Source organism: Amaranthus tricolor, chromosome 3 (assembly GCF_026212465.1).
Source record: "Amaranthus tricolor cultivar Red isolate AtriRed21 chromosome 3, ASM2621246v1, whole genome shotgun sequence".
Taxonomy (NCBI): Eukaryota; Viridiplantae; Streptophyta; class Magnoliopsida; order Caryophyllales; family Amaranthaceae; genus Amaranthus; species Amaranthus tricolor.
The window spans coordinates 24,745,813-24,757,918 of record NC_080049.1 but is presented as its reverse complement, the minus strand read 5'-3'; the positions used below and the strand labels follow the sequence as shown (position 1 = coordinate 24,757,918).

Sequence of the window (12,106 nt, the reverse complement as noted above, 5' to 3'; positions counted from 1 at the left end):
CCAAGTAAAATAAGATGACCTCAAATGTACTTTGATCCACCTTTGTGTCCAAATAATGAAGTGCCTCGTAAATAATTTCCCTTCATACCCCCAAACAATGTGAAAGTCTCCCTTCCCTTGCAAGCTTTGTTTTGTTTAGGTGTCGAATGTGATAATCTATACCACCTAAGTTCTTAATAACCTCAACTTTACATGCTAGTAAAGTGATCCATACAAACTTCAATGCATTTGGTTGTAGACTTTCAAATGCAGTATTCACTGCCTAACCCAACTGTGCATAATTTGTATGCTGATTTTTTATGCTGCAATGCTTGTATAGACCTAAAAAATCCTAAGTCTAACACATTCATATCTGGTAAGTTAGGAGGTTGTTGCACTAAATGGAAACTAAATCCATCAAGTGTTGCTGCCTCTCTAAAAACTATGTCATCATCGAAAATATGTGGCTTAACATTGTCCTGTTGAATGTATATCGTTTTGCTTAAATGTGCTAGTCATTTACATCTAATTGAGGATAGTATCTTATGCACAATCATATCTCTCGTGTGATTTTTAGTGATTGATTGTATGGGTTTGGTCTCTAGCTCTCGTCTCTTCCTGTTTTTTGAACTTCTTTGTGCTGGCACTTCTTGTATAAAAGGAAATATGTCTATCTTTCCATCAAAAATCAGCTCACCTTCATTAGAAAAGATTGGTCTAGCAACAACACACATAAACATGATCTTAAGCAAATATCGTTTTGATTGGATTTCTCTATGTAGCTCTACCTCTCCAGGTGTGAGATAATATGTATGTTGTGTCCTAGTGAGGTAAAACAACTTTTCATTGATGTGCACTACATTTGACATGTCATTAAACTTGAAATTGCTGTTGTGTCCCTTGAACTTTGTGTCATCAAAGGGAATCTCAGTCCTTGATTTCTTCCCTATCCTCTTAATGTTGACATTGATTGGAAATTGATTCTGTTGCTGTTGGTGCTTTATCTGTTCCCATAATCTTGATATTGTCTTCCTACTCACATTGTACTTTTTCGACATGTCACCGATGACCCCGTGTGTTGGCTTCCCTTTACTAGTTGACTGACAATAAAAGTTCATGCATTATTTGCTTCCTACTATAATTATCTAGCTCTCTTGATTTTTCCATAGTTGTACTTGAATTTTGGTTGGTGGAAATTAATTAGTGATGATCTATTCTTTATTTAATGATCTCCTTATATAATTATTGTTTTGTTCCTTTCCTGGCTTTGGAATTTGGCGTCTCTGATTTTTACTTGTCTGTTTTGGTATTCTCTTATTGGCGCCATTTTGAAATTTTTGGGTTTTTGTTTGCTCTTGCTTCCTGTTTGGAATTGGCGCCTCTTCATTGCCTTATGATGTCACTGATCTGTTGTGTTCTTTATATCATTGGCTGATTCCAGTGTTTGATGGCTTTGTTTCAAAATCAAAATGTTCATTTTTTCCGTAGCTATTTAATCAATTTTGAACACTAAATGCACACCGTATTTGTTTTTATTTAAATATGAAGTAAATGAAAGATTTAATATTTGCATGCACATGTGGCAAGAGGGTTGTTCGTTTTCGGTTGCCGTTCAAAAAACGTTGAAGAAATCAAGGAAGAATTAAAGACTTAGTTTATTTTTTCAATTTATTATGTGTAATTTAGTTTATGTAATTTTTTGCAATTTAAGTTAAGTACTTTTATGCTTTGTTAATTTAAAAAACCCGAAAATGTATTATTGTCAATTAATTTTATTGGAAATGTGAAGCCCAATTTTCCATCCAAAATTCAATTCTATCTATTTTATTTAACAAAAAGAAGGGAATCATTAACAATTAATCCAATCACTTAAAATACCTCAACTACCACATTTTTGGTGAACCCCTTCCTACTCTTAATATCCGTGTCAACCAAAATGTCCCAAATAAAAAAAAATAGGAGGGAATATAATTTAACCGATTGATATTAAAATTATTGAAGTACGAAACAAGATTGAGTAATCTAACATTGCACCTTCAATTTTAGAATCCTAGTCGTATTAATTTTTAAACTAGCAGATCATCATCATCATTATATATTATATTTTTTCAAATGTTACTTTAATTTATAAAATAAACAATAAAATAAAGTTACAAGTTTGTAGAAGAAAAACAAATTAAATATGACAATCAAGAACTATGCTTATGTACACCACCGAGAACTCCAAGATACCAATCTTCAAACCCGAACAAAGAAACAAGAAGATTTTGTATTGAACTTGATATTAATTAATCCAGGCGAGATGCTCTTTCCTAAAGCTTTATTTTCTCCCTACTACTGTGCTTGGGAATAAACCGGAAATATGTTCTGAGATACAAAGAATTACACTAAATTTCTAGCACAACGAACTTAGAATGATGTAAGAAAAACTTAAATGGAAGACGATACGGAAAAATTACAATGGAGGATTGCAAGTTCTCTATGTAAGTGTTAGAGAGGAAAAAAAATTCAGAAATTGCATGTAGTGTCTAACCACACAAGCCTTCTATATCTATAGAATAGCTTACACCATTTCACGAAACAACATGTTACTCCATGAAACAAGAGATCGATTCACGAACCAATGTCGTCTATCAATCAATCCATCCCAATATATTAGGTTAATATAACCATATTAACTGTAGGTAGTTATATTATAACTAACAAAACCAAATAAAACGAGATTCGCAAAAACCAGCGCGAAAGTCGCGGGCCGCGACCTGAGCAATTTTCAAAACAGAAACTTTGTCTTGAAATCTCGCGATCCTCAAAAATACTTTTGCACAAAACAACAAATTTGCAATATTGGGATATTTAACTTAATTAATAAATTAATTAATTAATTTGACTTAATTACTTATTAATTTCCGAAACCTTTATACGCTTTAAATGACAACACTATAACCTGATGATAGATAGAAACTAACAAATATTATATAGAGTAGTTTATTAATAAATGATTTTTTGAGTAATTTAATATTTTTCTCAATTTATGCATATTGATTTCAAGTAGATTGTTTGAGCAATGATGTATGGAGGAATACAAGCTATATATGTTTGTTAATTTAAAATACTCGTCATTTCTAATTAAAAGTTATGGTTTTTCCCTAATTTTAGGCTAGAATTGTTAGTAAATTAATGCTTCATATCTGGGTGCTAGTTGGCAAAATGAGGGGAGGAATTCTATCTTATCGTTATTATAAATCCATATGACTTATGTTGGGTGTGGAAATGAGCAACATGACTTATTTTACTTTTAGTCAAAGGATTAATTTCAAATTTGTCAAACTTTTTTTATTTTTTATTTTATCCAACTAAATTTGCCGAATCATCACTCGTCACTTTTTTTTTTATTTTTCATCCACATATTTTGTTGTTTCTTATAAAATATCAATTTACCTACTATTCTTAATTTCTCCATCGAACAAATAAATGTTAAAATGGCAACGGCAAAAAGGTGACGGTCACCTGTTCATCCCCAATGGCGGCGGACAGGCGATGAAAAGGTCATCGCCAAATCCCGTAGCCAGCTCGTCGCCACTCTTTTACAACATCTCTTTTTAGAAAATAGTGTGGGACGACGACCATTTCCCGTAGCCAGCTCGTCACCCAAGTTGAACATTATTTTTGAAACGTTTTTTTTTTTGAGTAGGCTACGGCACAAGGTCGTAGCCAGCTCGTAGCCAGCTCGTAGCTCCTATTAAACATTTTTTTGAATTTTTTATAAGTGGGTGACAGCTCGTTACCGTAGCCAGGCCGCAACCACTCTCCACTTTATTTTTGGAATTTTATTGCTTTTTTTTAATAAAAATACTTACGTAAGTGTCTACAACTAATGATAATATACTTATATGATTAATGGTACACTAATACGTCTAACAATACAGTAATACGACTAATTATATACTAATACAATTAATAATGTACTAATACTACACTTGTACGAGTAATAATATACTAATACGATTAATATACTAATACAAGTAATAATATATTAATACTACACTGATATGACTACAAAACTAATAATGTACTAATAATACACTAATTTGATTAACAATACACTAATACGACTAATAATACACTAATACGATTAATAATAAATTAATATTACACTAATACGACTACAAAACTAATAATATGCTAGTAACACACTAATACGCTAATACGATTAATATACTAATAATACACTAATACACTAATACCATTAATAATATATTAGTTTTACTGTAATACAACTACACCACGAATAATATATTAGTAATATATTAATTCAACCAACAATACGCTAATACGATTAATAATATATTAATATTACACTGATACGACTACATAACTGATAATATATTAATGATACACTAATTCGACTAACAATACACTAATACGAGTATTTATACACTAATATGATTAATAATATATTGACACTACACTAGTACGACTACAAAACTAATAATATACTAATAATACACTTATTCGACTAACAATAAACTAATAATATACTAATAATACACTAATACGACTAATTATATACTAATTAAACTAATAATATATTAGTATTACTCTAATACGACTACACAACTAATAATATACTAATAATATACTAATTCGACTAACAATACACTAAAAAGTTAATAATATATTAATACTACACTAATACGACTACAAAACTAATACTAATATACTACGATTAATAATATATAAATATTACACTACGGGAGTGAGTAATATCAAATCAAATACGTTAACTAACGTAGTATATTTATCATTTTATGAGTAAAGATGAGTATTTTATATTGAATGAAATAATTTAAATTTTTAAGTAATAAAAAAATATGTAATTTAATTATTTTCTTATGACAAATTTTGAAAGGACTAAAGATTACTCTTATTTACCAATTAACAATTAATTAATTAATTAATTAAGTAAAAACAAGAAATAATTCATGATAAATTGTTGAAATGTAAATTAATAAAATTGAAGATTTTAATAAAATTACATTTAAAAATAATTAAAATAAGATAATTAAAATAAAATAAGAATTGTGTTCATAAGCGGTAGGTGCAGACCCAGTATAAAAACCAAAATCAGGTGCACCCGCTAAAAGTTGATGCTCACCAGCTGAAACTTTAGATCAACAATAAATTCCACTTTGAAACCTAATGTTTGAACTTTTTTACTAAAATGGGATACTAATTTCATATTTCTTAATTTGATATTGCTTCTCATACTAATTATATTCTAATATTCCATTTGCCAATACCTATGTACCTTTTTATTGTTCACATTTTCTATAACAGTTATTTCCAAAAAATATTTTCAAATCCATGCAAATATTTAATACTCCTTATTCACTATAATTTTCCTATTTGATTTTTGTATTTTGTCAATGCATATATATTCCATTGTAAATATCTCAAATTGTGTTTAATTAAAAATTACAAAATGTTAGTTTTTAATAAAATTTACATCAAAATGAAATTTAACCAGGTCTCAATTGACTATGTTTTAACTTATAGATTACGGATAAAATGCAACTTAAAAGTGATCAATAAATAATATCCAAAAATCAATAGGACAATAATAGTGAATAGAAGAACATGGATGTAAAAATCATCCAGATAGAGGAATAAAATTTTTATTGCTTTCTCTTGGTTTAATTATTTCTTTTGTATTAAATGTGAAGGACATGAATGTAAAAATCATCCAAAAGGGGGAATACAATTTTGATTTACAGTGTATGCTAAGGAAAAACAGATGATTTAGAAATTGAGCGTAAAACTTTGTTTAAAAATAATATTTGCTCTAATTGAGAAAAGATTTGATAATTATCAGATTAAACAGTAATAAAATTGAGTTGAATCATATATTAGATATGTTGCTGTCCTTTGCTATTAACTTTTTTTTAAAGTCATGGGTCATTTAGACCTTTAGAAGAAAAGATCAAGCAAAAATCGGATTTCTAAAGAATAAACACTTCTCAAGTTTGCTTTCTTTTGTAAAATATTCTATTTACCACTTCTCAAGTTTGCTTTCTACCATTTAAAGAGAAGAAGACCTAGTGTATATATCTCACCTACAAAATTTATTACCATCATATTCTAAAACAAGAGTGTAAACCCATTAAAATTAGGGTAAGTACACTTTTAGGTATGAACACTTTTGTGTAAGATAGGTCATCTAATTAATCTAATCACACCATTAGCCCATCACATCAATATAAACTAAACAAGTAAAATCATACATATCAATGAAATATACTAATAAAAAAAGATTTGAAACACGTGTCTCATTAACATTAAAATTTTTCCCGTCATTTTTCTATTTTTGACAAGGAAACTTTTGATATTTAACTTAATATTTAGAGAAACAATTAACTCATCAAAATATGTAGTATTTGTTGATTGACTATAACTATATGTGATGATCTATTAAAATACTATATTTCTTTATATGAACCAAAAAAATAAATATACATGTAAATCTTTAGTTTAACTTAGATAATAAATCATCATTTATAATGAATAAGCTAACTAATTTGTCTATTTTTTTCAACTAAATCCTCCCTCTTATTTATCATAGTTGAAGACTTTTTAGGTTTTATTTGTCTCAATTATCAATAATTATTATGAGTATATGTTTTAATATTATTGTATAGTAAATTATTTATTCACTTTGATAATGACAATATCATAACAAATATAAAAATTCAATAATTAATTTTATATCGTAAATAAATTAATCTCTACAAAATAATATCATTATTCATATCAATAAATATTTATAACATCCATGTTTTTCACGAAAATCTATCAAGTTATGTTATAATAAAAGTACTCCATATGAAATGATATTTTAAACATTCAATAATATTCATCCACCTAAAATAATTCTAGAATCTCTAATTAGTATCATACTTACACGTTCAAGTAAAAGTCACCTCTATCATAATCAAATTTTGTGTCAGTTGCAATGTATATTGTTTTTTAAGAGAAACCTAAATTCGTTCGAACAATCCTGTTTTTTAATTTTTACCCTTCGGCCTATTATCATCAACATACTCAATGTATCACGCACATAGGAACTATAATCAGGGTATGGGGAGAGAAAAAAAACGACAACTCATACCCATAAAAGAGAATACGGCCAAAAAACTCTAAACTCGAAAAAAATCTTCAAAATACAAGATTCCTACAATGAAAAAAAATAAAGTTAAACCCACAAATCCACGTCTTACAATACAAGCTTTACCTATGATATACCAAAAACAAGTCACCTTCATCATGTATTAATATATTATATTCATCCACTAGCTCCGTAAAATTATTATATAAAGTCTAGACTCTAGAATAAGCTCGCTAGGCCTCACACACTATAAATAGAGTATGTATCAAATTTACTCATCAACTATCTCCTGCCCATAATTCTATTTATAACAAAGCTATCATTTCTTTTTACAAAATAAAACATTTCAAATTATGATTTCTTTAATAATACAATATCCTGAAATCTTGATTGCTCTTTTTTGCTTCTTTTTTACATGTTTCTTAACAAGAAATGGTCTTCCAGGGAATTGGCCTATCCTTGGAATGTTACCAAGTCTTCTAATTCACGTCCATAGACTTCACCATCGTTGTGTTGATCTAATGAAACAATCAAATTGCACCTTTCTATTCAAAGGTCCATGGTTTGCTAACATGGATTACTTAATTACCGTTGATCCGGCTAATATTCAATATGTTATGAGCACGAACTTCACAAATTATCCTAAAGGCGAAGAATTTCTTAATATTTTTGAGTTTTTAGGAGATGGAATCTTTAATTCTGATGGAGATTTATGGAAGTTCCAAAGAAAAATTACGCAATCATTGATTAATCATCGAAAATTCTTTCGATTTTTAGTTAAGGTTACGTATGATAAGGTGCAAAAAGGGTTAGTACCTATACTTCAAGATGCATATAAAGATGGGCTTGTTATAGACTTGCAAGATGTTTTTCAAAGGCTTACCTTTGATACTACTTGCTTGTTGGTTAGTGGACATAACCCCGGTTGTTTGTCTCTTGATTTCCCGGATGTACCTTTTTCTAAGGCTCTTGATGATGCCGAGGAGGCCGTAGCATACCGACATGTCTTGCCGGAAAATTTTTGGGAGTTTCAAAAGTGGTTAGGTTTAGGACAAGCCGCGAAGCTAAGCCAAGCCTGGAAAGTCCTCGATCACTTCATTGATAAAATTATATCAAAGAAGCGGGATGAATTATCGTTGAATGTTGAAAAAGAAGAAGAAGAAGAAGGGATCGATCTCTTAACATCATTTCTAAACCAAAGTGTTGAGACAACTGCATTCAATACTAAAAACGGCAAGTTTTTAAGAGATACAATTTTAAATCTTATGTTAGCAGGACGAGATACAACCAGTTCAGCTCTTACTTGGTTCATTTGGCTAATAACACAAAATCCCCAAGTGGAAGAAAAGGTAAGAAATGAACTAAAACAAACATTAAACAAAAACAATAATAATAACAATAATAAATGGCATGTTTTCCAAATAGAAGAAATCAACAAGCTAACATATCTACATGCAACATTATGCGAGTGTCTAAGGTTATATCCACCAGTACCATTCCAACATAAATCTCCAATAAATTCGGACACATTACCAAGTGGGCATAACGTGACCCCAAAAAACAAAATAATATTTACGTTATATGCAATGGGAAGAATGAAAGGGATATGGGGTCAAGATTGCTTAGAGTTTAAACCCGAAAGATGGATTACGGAACAAGGAAAAATAAAATATGAGGCACCCTATAAATTTTTAAGTTTCAATGCGGGTCCCAGGAGTTGTCTAGGGAAGGATGTGGCGTTAACTCAACTGAAGATGGTTGGTGCAACATTGATACATAATTATAAGTTCAAAGTGGTTGATGGTGGAGAAAATGCAGAACCAGATTTATCAGTCATACTTCATATGAAGCATGGTTTAAAGGTTAATGTTATTAACAGATGGAGCAGTAATAATAATAATAATAGTACTTGATAGTTACTTGACATAATATATATATGGTTTTATGATGAATTTGTAGTACATAGCTAGATTTTTTTTTTTAATAAAAATTGTGTGGATTATGATGAAATATAATTATTTCTGTAATTTTATATTTTATTTAGTAAGTATTATACTTTTAGAATTTCTGTAAAATTATTTTTTATGTAAAGTATACCATGTAAAATTGTGCTGCTATCAGAACTTTTATCAAAATATTTACAGGGTTGTTTGGTATATAAGTAATATAAATTTTGAATAGCGAATTAGCTATTACTAAATCAAAATAAAAATACAAATTCTCGTGTGAGATGGTCTTATTATAAGAAACTATTTATATATGGGTTGAATATTTTAACTAATTTGCAGGGGCAGAGCAAAATTTAAGGCTCGATTTATTTTTTATAAACTGAAAAGAGAGATTTTTTAAAATGCAATATAAAAACGAACTCATTTAGAGACAAACTGTCGCCAAGTTTGGCGCCAGGATGGTCATCCTGTCTCCACCCTGTGCCCAAGTTTGGCGACTAAAGACACCTGTCTTCATGCTGTCGCCTTTTTATTTTTTATGAGAATTCAATTGTTTGAAAGAAGGGAACTTACGTTTAAAAATTATAGAGCATGAATATCCAGGTATGCCAATCAAAAGAGAGACTATGTTCAATGCCAATGGTATGGTCCAACACGTTCAGGATGTGGAGCTAGCACACGTGTTCATGAACGCTACCAAACAGTTGACGTCTACATTGGTTGCTATTGGGAAAAGTATGACCCATTTTTCTTCGCTAGTCAAGTTTCTCAAGTCTATTACATCTCATATCCTAGTTTGAGACATGACTTACGAGATTCGCGGACTGTCTACAAAGTCAGACAAAAAAAATGATAAGTTAGTATTGTGTTGGAAAATGACATTGAGGAGAGTATTGTGTTTCAAGATGAGGAACACAGTTCCATTTGTCCGTTGATGATGTCAACTTGACACCCGAGTCACTTTGTGATCCTTCAGGACAATTTATTGAGTGTTATAATGAGATAGAATTACCTCCAACAACTGACCAGTAAGAAAAACTTGTTAATATAGATCTTGTATTGTCAGGCAATGAGGAAACTGACGATATTGACTATTATAGAGATTCAGATGAAGAAAATTATGTTTGTAGTATCTTTTGTAAATTTATTATTTGAATTGAAATATTGTATTTACATTTGAATTTAATATAAGTACTAAATTAATTTCCACAATTCGTATTTTTTATTGAATAAACAAAAATATTATAAGTATTATAATATTTTATAACCAAATTTTTATTATAAAAAATAAAAATAGAAACCAGCAATTGAAAAACCCGAAAATTATAATTTTTTAAAACTAAGTAAGTTTTTCAAAATTTTGAAATACATGGCAAAAGAAGGTAAACAATTATCGCGACAAGATGGAGATAGGTTGGCGACAGGATGGAGATAGGATGTAGACAACTCATCTTGTCGCCCTTATGTCTCCATCAATATATGGCTATAAGACGGGTTGTCTCCATTCTGTCGCCATTATGTTGCCATGTACTTTTTAATGCCTCATTTTTTCCATTTCATCATTTTATCATTTTACATTTCACCACACAACTGACACTTACTTCTTCATCTTTTACCTTCAACCTTCACTGCACACCGGTGACTTCACTCCGACAAAAACTCATTTTCTTCAACCGGTATTATTTATCAATTTTAACAAATAAATTGTTGATTATGTTTAGTGATATTAATGTTTAATGAATGGGTGAAAATTAATAATGTAAAGATGTTTGTGGTTAAAAAGATTGCTTTGGAAATTAATAAAAGAAAGGAGAGAAAAAATGTACTTATTAATAAGGTTTGATCCTATCACCATGAATATGTTAAATAAAACTCCCTCCAATTACTCTATTTCATCAATATATTATTTTAATATGATTTTTTTATATGAGACGACCTTTTAGATTTGAGGGTCCTGTTCGATTGTGCACCCTGCACCCCTTGAAAATTACCCCTGCTAATACAATTATTAACGTATGCATTTTATTTTGATGTCATTTCATCAAAAAACGATTTTTCACAAGAGTAATCTAAATGAAAAATGTAATTTTGCTAGTCTTATATAATGACATTTGGCTTATTCGCCTAATTTTTCTTCAATTAATACCTACTTTTATCACACATCTCCCTAAAATCTAAAACTTCTCTTCTTAAACTAGCTTAATAGCATACAAAAGTATCAAACACTTTCAATTGGACATACTTGCTAATTAAAAAAGTCAACAGTCAACTTTTGCCAAAGTGCCCTATGTGGATTTTGCGAATTTTAATTATGTATTTTAGAGTTGCATAAGGTGACACTTCAAGACCCAATCATACTTCATGTAGTCTAATGTAAAAAAGTTTATACTCCCTCAATTCTTTTAAGTTATCCCATTTATTTTTTATTATTATTCATTAAATTCTTTTAATTTACATTTTTTAATCTATCAGTTAAAATATAATTAATTAAAGTCTTTTTTATGTGTCTCAATGTAAGAATTATTTATATCAACATTTTAAAAATTTTAATTAAACATAATTAAAGATATTAAAAGTTAAAATGTTATCTCGACATGTAAAAAAACAAATGAAACATGTGATACTCCAGATTTAGCTTTAAAAGGATTGATAAACTACTCATATCAACTCAATGCATCTTTTTTTTGGAGTCTATTTGTTAAGAACTCCACAGTCAAGCATGCTTAGTGGGGAGCAATCTTAGGATAGGTGACCTCTTGGAAAGTTTTTCTGGGTGCACACGAGTGAGTCCAAAATGCGCTAGAAAGATTTGTATTGGTTTGTGGGGTCAGTTTACAGTTCTCCGTAGGTAGACACCGGCGGTCCGAGAGGCTGGGGTGTTACAAAACAACTCAAATGATTGGAGGGAGTATTTATTTTGATACGGTTTAAATATTATTAATGAGGTATTTATTTTCAAGTTCTCGCTACATCAACTAACCAAGCAATTACGACCATATTAATTTTTATCTCAAAA

At 29.6% G+C, this 12,106-nt stretch overlaps 1 protein-coding gene across 1 annotated transcript; it reads left to right on the top strand.

Annotated features, from left to right (window-relative positions):
* The first annotated feature begins 7,390 nt into the window (after positions 1-7,390).
* LOC130808183 (alkane hydroxylase MAH1-like) lies at positions 7,391-9,159 on the top strand. The gene has a single exon (XM_057673652.1). It carries the CDS (start codon positions 7,495-7,497, stop codon positions 9,052-9,054), a length of 1,560 nt encoding a protein of 519 aa, XP_057529635.1. The 5' UTR covers positions 7,391-7,494; the 3' UTR covers positions 9,055-9,159.
* The last annotated feature ends 2,947 nt before the right edge of the window (positions 9,160-12,106 follow it).

What these genes read in the sequence shown, in the direction of transcription:
- LOC130808183 (XM_057673652.1), top strand. Translation starts at nt 7,495, where the DNA reads ATGATTTCTTTAATAATACAATATCCTGAAATCTTGATTGCTCTTTTT.